An 18,430-nucleotide genomic window follows, 5' to 3' on the forward strand; every position below is an offset into this window, starting at 1 on the left:
TCTATAATTGAAAAGCTTAGGGCCTGTTTGTTGGGACAGTTCCTGTTTGGCCCACAATAGAGGCACACATGTCACTACTGCAGTACACAGTGTCTGTCTGTCTGTCTGTCTGTCTGTCTGTCTGTCTGTCTGTCTGTCTGTCTGTCTGTCTGTCTGTCTGTCTGTCTGTCTGTCTGTCTGTCTGTCTGTCTGTCTGTCTGTCTGTCTGTCTGTCTGTCTGTCTGTCTGTCTGTCTGTCTGTCTGTCTGTCTGTCTGTCTGTCTGTCTGTCCCATTCACCCTGCACCAGATGGAGGGTATAAATGAGAAAGGTTAGGTCTATTGAAGGAGAGAGACACATGGAGACTGTCTGTATTGATCTCTCTGACCGACCGGGCCAAGTCTCTATCTGTGCCAGCGCCTCTGTGACTGGGTCTTTCTCTCACACATCAGAGGTGTCTGACTGAAGCAGGGTGGATGGTGGGATGGAAGGGAGCAGAGGAGGTGGGTGAGACGGGGGCGTTTTGGTCAGAGTTCAGAGGGCAGTAGCTAACTAAGGGATGGCTGTGGAGGAGGCTCCCTTACTTTAAAAGAGGGACACAATGACTTGTCACATAGTCTGAAGGAGGGTGGTAAATAATGTCTGAGTTACACAATGACTCTTTAGATATAGTTTCAGAAATTCTTGTTTTAACCGAATAAGATCTGTACATTTCCACTCATGTGTATTAGTCAAGATGTCTGCGGAATCTCTGTGTTGTTGTCTACATACAGCTGTGGAGGAGGAGGTTCTGATGCTGCGTGTTTGTGTCAGTGGCGAACCGTGGCTATTGAACCTAGGCCTTTGTATCAAATTCAGAAATCACGAAAAATAACAGAAACATAGCATCACTTAATGCGCTCCTCGGGCTGAGCCAGGCTTCGGGCTGCCACTCACACAGCGACAGCACCTCCAAAACTAATGCTACCAGCAACATCAACCATACTTCTTACACAACCTATGGTAGCCTAACGCCACCACTATCACACTATCACCAGACGCGACAACAGTGACATATCAAAGGATGTGAGTGTGATCGGCTCGTGATGTTGAAAGTACAGCGAACGTAATACCAGCACACTCCATGTAGGAGTGCACCTTTTGTAAAATACATAGGACCGATAGAAAGACAGCAGTCACACACAGCATGATGTTAAAAGATAAGCAGCCTGTTCACTTGGACAAAAATAAGCCAGTAAGTCCCAATCATAAGAATACAACAACACAACCATTTGCCAATAGAAATGTACAACTATTACTTCCCATTGCAAACATATTTGTCACGTTCAGCACACAAAGTAACCGGTGATCTAAAGTGTCAATGGAATAATGTTTTACACACGTTATTTTCAAAGTGATAACAACAGCAGGCGAGCTGCAATAAAAAAAACACCCATTCCACTCACCAGATGATGATCATTTGAAACTTAAGTTATTGTTGAAAGTTAGTCTTGAAAAGGGCGAAGCTAACAAATTAGCAACAACATCCTCATCGATAACACCTGCTGCAGCCGCTGCACACTAGCCTAAAACAGAAGCTAGCTAACTAGACTGGGATTTGAAAATTATCATTTATTAACAACAAATATAACACAATGTACAAACATATCTTACAAAACAGTATACCAAATAACACCGACAAACTTTATACACAGGGTTTTACACATTTCAGCAAAAATATTTAAGGCTTCACAGGCTTTACGTTCGATTTGCTTTAGGCCATAACATGGCTATATACAGGGAGTACCAGTACCGAGTCGATGTGCAGAGGTGCGAGGTAATTGAGGTACCTATGTACTGTACATATAGGTAGGGGTAAAGTGACTAGCAAACAGGATAGATTATAGACTGAGCGGTAGCAGCAGCGTATGTGGTGAATGTGTAAGTGAGTGTGTGTGTGTGTATGCGAGTGAACATGTGTGTGGCTTCAGTATGCATGTGTGCACATCTTATGTGTGTGTGGGCATATGTATTGTCTGTGTGTATGTGTGTGTTGGAGTGTCAGTGTAAGTATGTGCGAGTGTATGGGTCCAGTGTGTGCATATAGTCAGTGCAAGAGACCTAGTTCAAAAAAAGGCCAATGATGGTAATCCGGGTAGCCATTTAATTAGCTATTTAGCAGCTTTGTTTTTGCAGTCTTATGGCTTGGGGTTAGAAGCTGTTCAGGGTCCTGGTGGTTCCAGACTTGGTGCACTGGTACCGCTTGCCTATCAGTAGAAGAGAGAACCGTCTATGGCTTGAATGACTAGAGTCTTTGACAATTTCTTGGGCCTTCCTCTTACACCGCCTGGTATAGAGGTCCTGGATGGCAGGGAACTCGGGCCCCAGTGATGTACTGGGACTTACTTACCACCAATGTTCAATCAAAATGTTTTCGGAACTGAGAAAATGTCAGATCTGCTGAGTGCAAACTTGAATGTTTTGAAAATTCTGTGCAACTTCTAGCGCACGTTACTGTGATCACTGAGGCTGTACCCGCTTTAAGTTACAGTTTCAGACAGCGGTCAAGTAGGTTACTGTGGCTATTTGATCATAACGTAGGCCCACACGCATAACATTTAAACATGGAAATACACTACACAACCAAAAGTATGTGGACATCTGCTCGTCGAACATCTCATTCCAAAATCATGGACTATAAAATGGATTGGGTCCCCCCTTTTCTGCTATAACAGCCTCCACTCTTCTGGGAAGGCTTTCCACTAGATATTGGAACATTTCTGCAGGGACTTCCACCTATTTAGACACAAGAGCATTAGTGAGGAAGTGCACTGATTTTAGGCGATTAGGCCTGGTTCGCAGTCTGCGTTCCAATTCATCCAAAGGTGTTCGATGAGGTTGAGGTCAGGGCCCTGTTGCAGGCCAGTCAAGTTCTTCCACACCAATCTCGACAAACCATTTCTGAATGGAACTCGCTTTGTGCAGAATGAAACTTGCTTTGTGCACGGGGGAATTGTCATGCTGAAACAGGAAAGGGCCTTCCCCAAACTGTTGCCACAAAGTTAGAAGCACAGAATCGTCTAGAATGTCATTGTATGCTGTAGCGTTAAGATTTCCCTTCACTGGAACTAAGGAGCCTAGCCCGAACCATGAAAAACAGCCCCAGACCATTATTCCTTGTCCACCAAACTTTACAGTTGGCACTATGCATTCGGGCAGGTAGCGTTGTCCTGGCATCCGCCAAACCCAGATTCTTTTTAAAAATATATTAATTTTTGATTTTTTGGTCCTTATTAAATGAAACTGGTATATATTTTTATTTAACACCATTTTTTTAATCGCAATTTTTTTAAAGCAATTTTGGTCTTTAATGCAGGGCCGACAGTCAATTTCCTTACTTTTTCCCCCTTCTACTTGCCTCTTCCATTTTTGCGGTAATTCTGCAATTAGTTGGTTGTAATTTTGGATAGAAGCAGGGGAGCCGGGCGATCCGGCGGAGGCATGAAAGCCCGACAAGCCGGCTGAGGCAGGGGAGCCTGGCGATCCGGCTGAGGCATGAGAGCCTGACGAGCCGGCAGAGGCAGGGGAGCCTGGCGATCTGGCTGAGGCATGAGAGCCTGTAGCGGCAGAGCCTGTAGATTATTTCGTTTTTAATTAACCGAAAGTGAGCCGTTGTAATCTGAATAAAGGGAAAAAGGCCATTCTTGAACATGTGTTGAGACATTCTTACTAATTTACTAGAGAACCATTTCGGATTTAAGTATAACTTTTGTATGACTGATGCCTTTAGTGAGAGGTCTAATGCTTTAATATTTAATAATTTCTGCCCAACCAAATTCACATTCATTATATAAATAGGCCCTTTTAATTTTGTCTGGCTTTCCATTCCAAATAAAATTGAATATTTTTTGCTCATATAATTTAAAAAACAGGTTGCTAGGTGTAGGCAAAACCATAAGCAAATAGGTCAACTGTGATATGACTAAAGAGTTAATTAGGGTGATTTTTCCACAAATAGACAGGTATTTTTCTTTCCGTTGGAGCAAGATCTTATCTATTTTTGCTAACTTTCTATAAAAATGTATTGGAGTGAGATCATTTCTTTCTTTCAGGATATGAGTCCGAGTATGTCCACGGGGGTCAGACCATTTGATTGGTAAACTACACAGTAATGTAAAGTATTTGTAATATAGTACACTTATCATCATTTGGTTTTAATCCAGAGAGGTTAGAAAAAGTATATAGATCCTCTATGAGGCTGTGGAGGGATTCTAATTGTGGATTTAAAAGAAACCATAAATCATCAGTGTACAATGACACCTTTCTTTTTAAGCCCTGGATTTCTAATCCTTTAATATTATTGTTGGATCTAATTTTAACAGCTAACATTTCGATGGCAATAATAAATAGATATGCCGATAGTGGACAACCTTGTTTTACTCATCTTGACAGTTTAAAACTGAGAAGTAGCCATTATTGACTATTTTACACCTAGGATTACTATACATAACTTCAACCCATTTTATAAAAGATTCACCAAAATGTAAATATTCCAGGCATTTATATATAAACTCCAGTCGTACTTTATCAGAAGCTTTTTCAAAGTCAGCTTTGAAAACCAGGCCTGGTTTCTCAGATATTTCATAGTGTTCTATTGTTTCCAGTGCTTGTCTTATATTATCTCCAATGTAAAAAACCTGTCTGATTACGATGAATAATATCTGACAAAACCTTTTTAATTCTATGCGCTAAGCATTTAGCTAGATTCTTTTGCATCACAACACTTAAGTGTAAGAGGCCACTGAATTTTTAAATGGACTTTATATTTACCACTTGGGTCCTGTTTCAGTAATAATGAAATCAGACCTTCTTGAGTGTCCGATAATCTACCATGTATATAGTTGTGGTTAAAACATGCTAGTAACGGTCCTCTGAGTATATCATACCTCCGCTGGTATGCCATCCAGCCCTGGAGTTGTCTCTGACTTAAAGGCTTTAATTGCATCAAGAAGTTCTTCTGTAATTTGGCCTTCACATAAGTCATTCTGTACAGGTGTTAATTTTAAATTGTTAATAGGAAAAAATCCATACAATTAGCTTTGGTTAGTGGAGATGGAGGAGACTGAAACAAAAACATATGCTTAAAGTACTTTACTTCCTCTTTTAAAATATAATTTGGTGAATCATGAGTGACTCCATAATTTGTAAGAAGTTTCAGTAAATTCTTTCTGGTAGCATTTCTATGTTGAAGATTTAAAAATAATTTCCCCCATATTCCATTCGGTTCACTTTATTTTTTATAATATATTACACTGGATCTTTCTTAAATAAGTTCCTCCATTTCTTTTTGTTTTTCCTCTAACTTATTCTGAGCCTCTATGCTACAGTTTTTATTGCTGTCTGTACTGTTAGTCCTTCAATATCCTTTTTAATATGGACTCTTTTGACCGACAGTTGAAATCGGAAGTTTACATACACTTAGGTTGGAGTCATTAAAACTTGTTTTTCAACCACTCCACAAATTTCTTGTTAACAAACTATAGTTTTGGCAAGTCGGGTAGGACATCTACTTTGTGCATGACACAAGTCATTTTACAAACAATTGTTTACAGACATATTATTTCACTTATAATTCACTGTATCACAATTCCTGTGGGTCAGAAGTTTACATACACTAAGTTGACTGTGCCTTTAAACAGCTTGGAAAATTCCAGAAAATTATGTCATGGCTTTAGAAGCTTCTGATAGGCTAATTGACATCATTTGAGTCAATTGGAGGTGTACCTGTGGATGTATTTCAAGGCCTACCTTCAAACTTAGTGCCTCTTTGCTTGACATCATGGGAAAATCAAAAGAAATCAGCCAAGACCTCAGAAATAAATTGTAGACCTCCACAAGTCTGGTTCATCCTTAGGAGCAATTTCCAAATGCCTGAAGGTACCACGTTCATCTGTACAAACAATAGTACGCAAGTATAAACACCATGGGACCACGCAGCCGTCATTCCGCTCAGGAAGGAGAAGCATTGGTGCGAAAAGTGCAAATCAATCCCAGAACAACCGCAAAGGACCTTGTTAAGATGCTGGAGGAAACAGGTACAAATGTATCTATATCCACAGTAAAACGAGTCCTATATCGACATAACCTGAAAGGCCGCTCAGCAAGGAAGAAGCCACTGCTCCAAAACCGTCATAAAAAAGTCAGACTACGGTTTGCAACTGCACATGGGGACAAAGATCGTACTTTTTGGAGAAATGTCCACTGATCTGATGAAACAAAAATAGAACTGTTTGGCCATAACGACCATCGTTATGTTTGGAGGAAAAAGGGGGAGGCTTGCAAGCCAAGGAACACCATCCCAACCGTGAAGCAAGGGGGTGGCAGCATCATGTTATGGGGCAGGAGGGACTGGTGCACTTCACAAAATAGATGGCATCATGAGAAAGGAAAATTATTTGGATATATTGAAGCAACATCTCAAGACATCAGTCAGGAAGTCAAAGCTTGGTTGCAAATGGGTCTTCCAAATGGACAATGACCCCAAGCATACTTCCAAAGTTGTGGCAAAATGTCTTAAGGACAACCAAGTCAAAGTATTTGAGTGGCCATCACAATGCCCTGACCTCAATCCTATAGAACATTTGTGGGCAGAACTGAAAAAAGTGTGTGCGAGCAAGGAAGCCTACAAACCTGACTCAGTTACACCAGCTCTGTCAGGAGGAATGGTAACAAAATTCACCCAACTTATTGTGGGAACCTTGTGGAAGGCTACCTGGAACGTTTGACCCAAGTTAAACAATTTAAAGGCAATGCTACCAAATACTAATTGAGTGTATGCAAACTTCCGACTTCAACTGTAAATTCCTTTTGTTTTCTAGATGAGTACTTAATTGCATGGCCTCTAAAGGCATATTTAAAAGTGTCCCATACAATAAGGGGATCTGCTGTACCTATGTTACGTCAGAAAAAGTCAGTTATGAATTCTTCTGTCCTAGTTAAAAACAAGTTATCATCCAGTAGGCTTTGATTAAATTTCCAATATCCTCACCCACATGGAAATTCTGTAAGAGTAATATATACAGTGGGGCAAAAAAGTATTTAGTCAGCCACCAATTGTGCAAGTTCTCCCACTTAAGAAGATGAGAGGCCTGTAATTTTCATCATAGGTACACGTCAACTATGACAGACAAAATGAGAAGAAAAAAAATCCAGAAAATCACATTGTAGGATTTGTTAATGAATTTATTTGCAAATGATGGTGGAAAATAAGTATTTGGTCAATAACAAAAGTTTATCTCAATACTTATATACCCTTTGTTGGCAATGACACAGGTCAAACGTTTTCTGTAAGTCTTCACAAGGTTTTCACACACTGTTGCTGGTATTTTGGCCCATTCCTCCATGCAGATCTCCTCTAGAGCAGTGATGTTTTGGGGCTGTCGCTGGGCAACACGGACTTTCAACTCCCTCCAAAGATTTTCTATGGGGTTGAGATCTGGAGACTGGCTAGGCCACTCCAGGACCTTGAAATGCTTCTTACAAAGCCACTCCTTCGTTGCACGGGCGGTGTGTTTGGGATCATTGTCATGCTGAAAGACCCAGCCACGTTTCATCTTCAATGCCCTTGCTGATGGAAGGAGGTTTTCACTCAAAATCTCACGATACATGGCCCCATTCATTCTTTCCTTTACACGGATCAGTCGTCCTGGTCCCTTTGCAGAAAAACATCCCCAAAGCATGATGTTTCCACCCCCATGCTTCACAGTAGGTATGGTGTTCTTTGGATGCAACTCGGCATTCTTTGTCCTCCAAACACGACGAGTTGAGTTTTTACCAAAAAGTTATATTTTGGTTTCATCTGACCATATGACATTCTCCCAATCCTCTTCTGGATCATCCAAATGCTCTCTAGCAAACTTCAGATGGGCCTGGACATGTACTGGCTTAAGCAGGGGGACACGTCTGGCACTGCAGGATTTGAGTCCCTGGTGGCGTAGTGTGTTACTGATGGTAGGCTTTGTTACTTTGGTCCCAGCTCTCTGCAGATCATTCACTAGGTCCCCCCGTGTGCTTCTGGGATTTTTGCTCAACTTTCTTGTGATCATTTTGACCCCACGGGGTGAGATCTTGCGTGGATCCCCAGATCGAGGGAGATTATCAGTGGTCTTGTATGTCTTTCATTTCCTAATAATTGCTCCCACAGTTGATTTCTTCAAACCAAGCTGCCTACCTATTGCAGATTCAGTCTTCCCAGCCTGGTGCAGGTCTACAATTTTGTTTCTGGTGTCCTTTGACAGCTCTTTGGTCTTGGCCATAGTGGAGTTTGGAGTGTGACTGTTTGAGGTTGTGGACAGGTGTCTTTTATACTGATAACAAGTTCAAACAGGTGCCATTAATACAGGTAACGAGTGGAGGACAGAGGAGCCTCTTAAAGAAGAAGTTACAGGTCTGTGAGAGCCAGAAATCTTGCTTGTTTGTAGGTGACCAAATACTTATTTTCCACCATAATTTGCAAATAAATTCATAAAAAATCCTACAATGTCATTTTCTGGATTTTTATTCTTCTCATTTTGTCTGTCATAGTTGAAGTGTACCTATGATGACAATTACAGGCCTCTCTCATCTTTTTAAGTGGGAGAAGTTGCACAATTGGTGGCTGACTAAATACTTTTTTGCCCCACTGTATATGCCAATTATTTGATGGTCCGACTGCATTCTGTCCCCTATCAACACTTTTTAAACTTTTAGTGCAAGAGAGAATGACATAAGAAAGTAATCAAGACGACTCTCCCTACGGTGAAGCATGGTGGTGGCAGCATCATGCTGTGGGGATATTTTTCAGCGGCAGGGACTGGGAGACTAGTCAGGATCGAGGGAAAGATGAACGGAGCAAAGTACAGAGAGACCCTTGATGAAAACCTGCTCCAGAGCGCACAGGACCTCAGACTGGGATAAAGGTTCACCTTCCAACAGGACAACAACCCTAAGCACACAGCCAAGACAATGCAGGAGTGGCTTCGGGACAAGTCTCTAAATGAACTTGAGTGGCCCAGCTAGAGCCTGGACTTGAACCCGATCGAACATCTCTGGAGAGACCTGAAAAGAGCTGTGCATCGACGCTCCCTGTCCAACCTGACAGAGCTTGAGAGGATCTGCAGAGAAGAATGGGAGAAACTTCCCAAATACAGGTATGCCAAGCTTGTAGCGTCATATGCAAGAAGACTCGAGGCTGTAAACACTACCAAAGGTGCTTCAACAAAGTACTGAGTAAAGGGTCTGAATACTTATGTAAATGTGACATTTCCAGGAAAAAAATATATATATCTGGCTTTGTGTGTAGATTGATGAGAGGAAAAAACGATTTATTATATTTTAGAATAAGGCTGTAAAGTAACAAAATGTGGAAAAAGTCAAGTGGTCCGAATACCTAATGCGCTGTATGCCTTAATTTCTCAAAAATATAGACTCTTAGCTTTCCTTTGACACCCAATTTGATATGCTTCTATAAACTTCACATGGTGCTCATTTATTTGATTTGATTCTAGATCCATCCAAAAGATCTTTGTGCAAATACTTTCAAAGAATCAATGACTCATAGTTACATTTTCAATTTGACAAATCACACTTTTGACTGATATCAATTTTAAATCTTGACATTAAGTAAAAAGGCTGAACCGTTTTCCCATCTGCATCTCCATCCCAAATCTCCCCATTGCCCCCCAGCAAATTTGTCTACATTTAGGCTATTGTTCATGTGTATTTCACACTAGGTTGAGGTAGAAATTGGAACTATAACGCTTGTATGGGTGTCAACCCCAATATATTTTCATGTCATCGTCATCAATCAATACAGTAAAAAACGCCTTTGACTACCACAACCGATTTCTGTATGCTAGCTATGCTACCAGCTTATACGAACCGGAGTTAGCATTTAGCAGTCTCTTTTTCTAAACCTGAAAAGGGACTTCAAAACCCAAAACAGCCAAATATATAAAAATCTGATTTTAGTAACTACATTGTGTGCCTGTTACAATACATCAATCATGACAGATTTGACAAATATCCACTTTGTTAGATCAGATTTGTTGAATGTGCGCCAATTCAGCACCATGCTATTCCCCACGGTCTGCATTCCATTGATCTCTTTACTGGCATCTATCCCCATTACCTCCCTGATCTTTTTCCAGGAGATCAAACTCATTTTTGTGTCTTTGAAATCCCTACACGAAGTATCATAAAGATGTATTTTATTTGTGAACCTGTTTTGATAGACTTTTGTCAAAGTTGTCAAGGAAGTGAGTTTCTGTTTATACAGGATGTACCCCCACAACCAATCATGTCAATGCAGAGCAATTTTTTTTATTTATTTTACCTTTATTTAACTAGGCAGGTCAGTTAAGAACAAATTGTTATTCACAAAAGGCAAAAGGCCTCTTGCAGGAACGTGGGATTACAAATAAAATAAAAATATGGACTAAACGCACATCACGACAAGAGAGACCTAAGACACTATACGGCACTATGTGGAGCCCTCTGTATTGTTAAAACATTTGGGAGGCCCACGGGAACGCCGTACATAGCTCGATTTGACCTCCATAAGCTTCCAGAGCTCCCCCCTCCCCCAATACACACACACACACACATACACACACACACACACACACACACTAGTAGCAGGACATAAAGGCAGCCCTCCATTTCAGTAGGAATTCTCACAAAATGTTATTTTTACCTTCATGATGGATTTCCTGTCTTCTGAGACTCCATAAAATGTGATGCAATCAACTCAAATAAATGCAGTCAGTGCACACACAGGTCCCTCCTAGATGCCAGAATGGAGCCCCTTTTGAGGCTTAATTGCCCACTTTGCCCGATTGATAAACTCGTAGATTTAGTTATGTAGATTTAGTTGTGTAGATTTAGTTATGTAGATTTCTCTGTAAAGAGCCATAGACCTACAGCCCTTGATCACTACTCCCTAATAACTCCTATTGGTGTGATCTGAGTGATTCAGAGTTTTGTGTTAGAGGTAGTGGTGGTGGTAGTGGTATTTATTTTTATTTTTTATTACATTTCTTTATCTAAGAAATCTTGTTGAGATCAGGAGACCTCCCAGCAAACCAAAATTGGTTCTGTGAAAGTTTTCTGAACATTCGTTAGGGCGCTGCAACACAAACTGTCCAGTCGTGCCGATGATTATAGAATGTTTGTGTAAAACATTCACCTGATGTTGCAAGAATGTTCCTAGAACACATTTAGTCTGTTCTTTAAAGGTTCCCAGAATGTTTCATTAGGCTGTGGGAAGAGTCTGGTGGGAACATGGTTGGGATATTCCCAAAACACAAAAACGATCCACTTGTGCAAGAAACATTTTCCTGATGTTACAAGAATGTTCAGAGAACACATTTAGGAGTAGTGGTTGCGGAAGTGGAAGTGGTAGTGGTAGTGGTAGTGGTACTGGCAGTGGTAGTGTTAGCCCAGTGCCATGTGCTGTGTGCAGATGGATGGGGTGGGGAAGGGAGGAGTGTGTTTAGACCAGGCTGCTGAATCAGATATAGGACTTGGGTAAAGTCCAAGAGGAGGGCTTTCTCTTGAACTAGCACAGTACCAGAGTTGACTGCATCTCTCTCTCGCTCTCTCTCTCTCTCTCGCTCTCTCTCGCTCTCTCTCTCGAACAGTTTATCGGTCCAATTAGTGTGCTTGTTATATTAGGGCTGACCCCATCTTGTCAACTTCTTTAGCCTTATTCTAAAATAAGTGCATGCGTGTCACGTGAAGAGAGCAAGGGTTAAGGGAATAGGGAATATTGTTCTTAAAACAAATGAGGAAAAATACACGTTTTAAAATGTCAACCAATCGTTTGGTCGAAAGAACAGACGACTCCTGGTCGACCAAGATTTTTTTTAGTCGGGGACAGCCCTATATTATATGTTGGATGTTGTTTCTGTTTGTCGGCCATTGGGGATGAAAGACACGCATGTTGTTAGGTATTTTTGTTTGTCTGTGCTGTGCTCCATATACTGTGTCTCTACATGCGTCTACATGTCTGTCTGTCTTTGTCTTCATCCTCAGTGTGTGTTTCTCGTCATTCTTAATTGTAAAGGTCCTCCATCTCCAGATATGGATGCCAACTATGGCGGAGGGCTGCTGGATATGGTGAAAGGCGGAGCCGGCAAGTTCTTCAGCAACTTCAAGGACAACCTGAAGGACACACTCAAAGACACCTCCACTAAAGTCATGCACCAGGTGGCCACGTAAGTCCTGAAAATCACCCCCCATCCCTTTACCCCTGACTCATTTGAATTTTTATTCTCTTTTAATTAAAACTTTTTCTGTTAAGTGTGTTGAGACCTAGTGAAATACACTTTAAATAAATTGTGATTTGATTTCCTGAACCCTAGCTTCCTTAACCTGTTACACCACCCATCTCTGCCCTTACAAAAACTGCAGTAAAAGGGCAGCAACTGTAGTATTCTGGACGCAGTAGTTGCAGAATAACTGCAGTATACTGCAGCTGAACTGCAGTTATACTGCACTGTAACTGCAGTTACGCTGCCAAATTACTGCAGTAAAAAAAATGTGGACGAAGTATTTGCAGCATACTGCAGTTATACTGCACTCCGACTGCCATCTTTTTTTTTTTTCGCAAGGGTGGGTCTGGCATGGGAGATATGATGTGTCTGTGCCCCATGTTGAAGCTCCCTGGCAGGGGTGCGGTGACATGTGGCTAGCCTCCATGCCATGATGTCTAGTTGTTTTGGGCTAGAAATTTCACAGGCTTTTCCTCCCACCCAACTCTGACCCAGTTCTGGTTCCCAGGCTAGCCTAGAGGTGAACGACACTATGCCTTCCCCGATAAGGAGCGCTCAGGCTGGGCCTAGCAGACATCTCAGGCCTTTGCTCTCTCCTCAAGTGGTCGAGTGGTCGAGGAGAGTGTCAATTCATTAGTAGACGAACACGGAAGAGTGTCCTCCCCTCCTCGATAGCCACCTTTCATCGAGGATAGTCATGTGTATCCTATCTGAGTCCTTCGCGGAAGCATTTTGAAATCTGCCACACCCACTTTGAGTCCACTTTTGTTTTGTCGGAGGAGAGAAGCATGCGCACATCTAAAAACAATATGCTACTTATCGTTTTATCTATAAAATGTCTAACATAGCTAACTTCATTTGTTTTTAACACTTCACATGTTTGTTTTGCGATCCATCCCTGTAAGTGTAATTGGCCTGATGACGCGTGAGTGGAGAAGGAGAGTCTCATTTCATACAAACACATTTTCATCCACTTTCCCTCACCTCGCCACCTCTCCTCGATTACCGTTGTCCTTTTTCAAAAGGAGGCGAGAGAGGACGGAGAGAGGATACAGGAGTTAAGCAAATCGAATTGAGAAAAGGCCTCTACGTGCCTGCTGGGAGCTAACATGGTAGTGTGAAGGGAGGAGCGTCAGTTGTCATCCAGCTGAGATGTTTACCTGTCCTCTGTGGTTGCCGTGGTTTCCTGACCTGTGAAATATGGAATGGGGTAGTTATGACTGGGCTGATTACACATGGTTTTAGACCAAGGCTCTCCCACCAGGTTCCTGGAGAGCTAACCTGTAGGTTTTCGCTCCAACCCCAGTTGTAACTAACCTGATTCAGTTTATCAATCAGCTAATTATTAGAATCAGGTGGGGTAAATTAGGGTATGAGCGTAAAACCGACAAGACGCTAGCTCTCCAGGAACAGGGTTGGAAGAGCCCTGTTTTAGACACTTAGATAAATCTCTATGGCTGTACACTACAGCACAATGGGAAAACACTTAATACAATTGGTGAGAGACAGAGTTATTCTTTGAATTGTATCTGTATACGGAGATAAAATATGAGTAAAATAGATAGCTGACAAAAAAGGCTGAATAGATTTTTCCTAAAGGGGGTGTGAGGGAAGGAAAGCAGATGAATGGATGGAGAGGCCTGGAGGAACAGTGGGAAGGGTGTGGAGGGATGACGGGTAATAGGGGGAGAGGAAGGAGGGAGAGAGGCTACCGAGTCTGGCACCGCTGGGTCCTGAGAGAGATGACATTCTTTCTGCGCAGGCGTCTGCACTGGCCACACAAAGGAGCCTCTGTACCGTCAGACAGTGAGCAGGCCTCTTGAGACTCATGCCTCCTTGTCCACACACTCTGCATTTAACCCTGCCACACACGCACACACACAGAACCTCTGCCGTCTCTCTGGACCACATTGAAACGGTGTCAGTTACAGAGCAGGGACAGGGCAGAGCTGGGGTATATTGATTCAGCGGGTCGATCACAATTTGCTGCTAATACGGTTATCTTTTGCCTAGTCTTGTCTCGTCTCGTCCCTTCTCCTTTCCTTTCCCTTCCTGTTATTTCCCCTCTTCTCCTATGATCTCAACTTCATTCCTCTCAGCTTGTTTATTCTCTCCCCTATTTGTCTTTGCTATCCTTTCCTCCTCTCCTCCCTTTTCTGTTCGTCTCTCCCCTCCTTTTCTCTCTTCTCCTCTCCTCTCCTCTCCTGTGTGAATAATTGATAGCGGTTTATTGTGCAAGATACCTAGAGCAATGCTGATACACAGGGATTCATTTCACCCAGACAAAACAGGCCATGTGTACACTACTGTCAGTTTGGTACTGTGTATTAGAGCTAGTTACTGTTGACCTGCCATTTGTATAGTAGAGTAGGTGTGGCCTGTGTGTACTACATCTATAGTTAGTCCCTATCTATAGCTTCCACTACAGCTAGCTATTTCAAAGCCATGGAAGCTACAGTGATTAGAATGTGCCTCTGGTATCTGGTGTACATCTGATATATTCCAAGATTTAGTGGAATTTGTTGAAACAAAGTCAATTACTTGATTCATGGTCAAATGAAATACCATTCAATCAGCTGTGTGCAAGCTGTCTTCCTTAGAACACATGCAGTTGTGACAGGCAGTCTCTGCAGTGCTGTGTTCTGTTCTGCTTTCACTGAGTGTTGTATTGGTCTGAAAGGCAGTGTGTCCTTGGCCCGCTCCACCATCCCATTCATCTCTCTCTCTCTCTCTCTCTCTCTCTCTCTCTCTCTCTCTCTCTCTCTTTCTCTCTCACCCCCCCTCTCTCCCCTCTATATTCTCTCTTCTCTCTCCCATTCTCTCTCTCTCTCATTCCCCCTCTCTCATCCCCCCCCTCTCTCCCCTCTATATTCTCTCTCTCTCCCTCTCTCTCTCTCTCTCTTTCAATTAAATTTCAATTTAAGAGGCTTTATTGGCATGGGAAACATGTTTACATTGCCAATTCAACTGAAATAGATAATAAACAAAAGTGAAATAAACAATAATACATTTACAGTAAACATTACACTCACAAAGTTCCAAAAGAATAAAGACATTTCAAATGTCATACAGTGTTGTAATGATGTGCAATTAGTTAAAGTACAAAAGGAAAAATAAATAAACATAAATAGTTATATTTATAATGGTGTTTGTTTTTTCTCTCTCTCTCTCTTTCTCTCTCTCTCCCCCCACTATATTCTCTCTCTCTCTCTCTCTCTCTCTCTCTCTCCCCCCCACTATATTCTCTCTCTCTCTCTCTCTCATTCCCTCCCCCCTATCTCCCCCTCTCCCTCCCCACTATATTCTCTCTCCCATTCTCTCTTTCTCGCATTTCCTCCCCCTCTCTCCCCTCTATATTCTCGCTCTCTTCTCTCTCCTCTCTCCCATTCTCTCTCACTCTTTTTCACGCTCTCTCTCATTTCCTCCCTCTCTTTCTCCCCTCTATATTATCCCTCTCTTCTCTCTCTCTCTCTCTGTCTCGCTCTCTCTCTCTCTCTCTCTCTCTCTCTCTCTAAAAACACATGACTCATAAGTTATGATGACCTATTCCTCTCAATCAGAACCTTCTATTTACAGACAAACCCTATCTGTGGTCTCTGCAACGTGTCACAGTAACCACAGGAAATGACGGGAAACGCCACAGCTGTGCTGTCGCCACACTGCTGAGCGTGTGAGGTATAGCCACAGGAGACTCGCTTCAACTGTTAGAGCATGGCTCCAATGTCTCTAATGTAATACAGCCACGGGTAGCTGTAGCTTGCCTGGCCTAATTAATGTTTGTATATTTATAGCAGGGTATAGAATATAGGCCCACAGTAGCCTATACACTTGTGTGTGTGTGTGTGTGTGTGTGTGTGTGTGTGTGTGTGTGTATATACCACCCCTCTCCTACCCTCTAATAATAATAATATGTTTATTATAAATAGCACTGTTCATTACAAGTAGAATCCTAAAGTCACTTTAAAAATAAACCAAAAACAATTTAACAAAACAAATATAGGGATCTGGCAATGTTTGGGCGATGGTCTTCCACATCGTTAGATGATAGGCAGATCAGTAAAGTAGTATCATGAAGAGGGAGAGTAGATGGTACAGTCAGGCAGGGAGCTAGAAACATCTAACAGACAGGCCACAGAGCTCCTCAACGGGCACCTTGTCGTCTTCGATAGTCACAGCTCCTCCTTCATGGGTAGGCTGGATCGTCCAGTACTGAAATGTAGTACCCACCTGGGTGATGCTTCAGCGACTGTAAAAGCCCCAGTAAGACCCCCACACCTCAACAATGGTCCAATGAGCCTCAGCATCCCCTCACACCGCTGTCCCTCTAGGAACTGGGGCAGGGTGCTAAAAAGCCAGCGCTGTTGATCTGGTGTTGCTGCATCATTTAAATCATGTTAGCAAGCTAGCAAGCTAGCCAAGCCAAATAGAAACGGACTTGCCATAATCAGTCCTGCAATTCTGTGGGTCACCACCAGATATTTCAGTTCATCTATCAACAAGTTATCAAAAATGAGAAAAGTTCATGCAAAAAAATTCTATACAAAAACACTTAAAAATAACAAAATATGTAAAATATTTACAGAGCTCTTTGCTAAGCCTACCTCTCCCCCACCAACAAGATACTGGCAAGCCTACTGTAGCGATTCTTATCGGCATCTCGAGGGGAGGCAGGCTGTACATGCTCCAGCATGTAGCCAGAATAGGTCAGAGGCTTCTAATCTGCATGCTACAACACTGCTGCCCTCACGCAATGCAAAATGACACCTGCTTATCCTGCTCAAAATAGCCTGGGCTGGCTCTGCAGTCTTGCAGCCATAGTTAGCAGAGCTAACGCTATGACCAGGTCGCAGCAGCCACAGTTAACATTTAGTACAGCTAACACTATAACCAGACTTGTAGCTGCCACAGTTAACAGTTAGCAGAGCCAGCTCTATAGCTAGACTTGTAGCAGCCAGAGTTAACAGTTAGCAGAGCTAACGCTAGCCAGAAAGGCCTATGCAGCTGCCTCAGTTAGTAGAGCTTGCGCTAGCCAGAGAGGGCTATGCAGCAGCCACAGTTAGCAGAGCTAGCGCTAGCCAGAAAGGCCTACGTAGCAGCCACAGTGCCAAATCCAGTTCTGCATGCCTGCAGACACAGTTAGTAGAGCTAGCACTAGCCAGATTAGCCAGATAGTCTTAATCCTGTTCATGCTGTAGGAGAGCACAACACAACACTATGTCAAAATAGAATGCTGCTGCTGGTCCAATTTCCTCATTATGAGTATTTCCCACTTGATGCTTCCTCCTGTCCCCGCCTCCCCTCCTCCTAGCCTCTCTCCCCTCTTTCCTCTCCTCCTCTCATCCCTCCCTCGGGTTACCCAGGTGGCTGGGCTGTTGCATAACTATGCAGGGCCAGGATGGGAAGCCCTCAGGGCCATATGGCTCTCATCCACCTCAGCACTTCACTAACAGACCATTGGCCTAGAATAGTGGATTTACGTTTACAAATCAAATCAAATCGTATTTGTCACATGCGCCGAATTCACCTTACAGTGAAATGCTTACTTACAAGCCCTTAACCAACAATGCAGTTTTAAGAAAATAGCTAAAAAAAAAGTAAGCGATAAGAATAACAAATAATTAAAGAGCAGAAGTAAATAAAAATAGCAGGGCTATATACAGGGGGTACCGGTACAGAGTCAATGTGCGGGGGCACCGGTGTTGAGGTAATTGAGGTAATATGTACATGTAGGTTATTAAAGTGACTATGCATAGATAATAACAGAGAGTAGCAACAGCGTAGAAGAGGGAGGGGAGGGCAATGCAAATAGTCTGGGTAGCCATTTGATTAGATGTTCAGGAGTCTTATGGCTTGGGGGTAGGAGCTGTTTAGAAGCCTCTTAGACCTTGACTTGGCGCTCTGGTTCCGCTTGCTGTGCGGTAGCAGAGAGAACAGTCTATGACTAGGGTGGCTGGAGTCTTTGACAATTTTTAGGGCCTTCCTCTTACACCGCCTGATATAGAGGTCCTGGATGGTCGGAAGCTTGGCCATAGTGATGTACTGGGCCGTACGTACTACCCTCTGTAGTGCCTTGCAGTCGGAGGCCGAGCTGTTGCCATACCAGGCAGTGATGCAACCTGTCAGAAAGCTTTCGAAGGTGCAGCTGCAAAACCTTTTGATAA

The 18,430-nt window shown here is 42.6% G+C and overlaps 1 protein-coding gene across 1 annotated transcript in view; it reads left to right on the top strand.

The window, feature by feature from the left end:
* Positions 1-18,430, top strand: part of LOC106584035 (putative tyrosine-protein phosphatase auxilin) — a 52,387-nt gene that overhangs the window by 3,118 nt on the left and 30,839 nt on the right. Inside the window, 1 exon segment of the mRNA XM_045706311.1 lies at positions 12,062-12,212. Within this exon segment, the coding sequence (XP_045562267.1) occupies positions 12,062-12,212 (151 nt within the window).

Source organism: Salmo salar, chromosome ssa23 (genome assembly GCF_905237065.1).
Source record: "Salmo salar chromosome ssa23, Ssal_v3.1, whole genome shotgun sequence".
Taxonomy (NCBI): domain Eukaryota; kingdom Metazoa; phylum Chordata; class Actinopteri; order Salmoniformes; family Salmonidae; genus Salmo; species Salmo salar.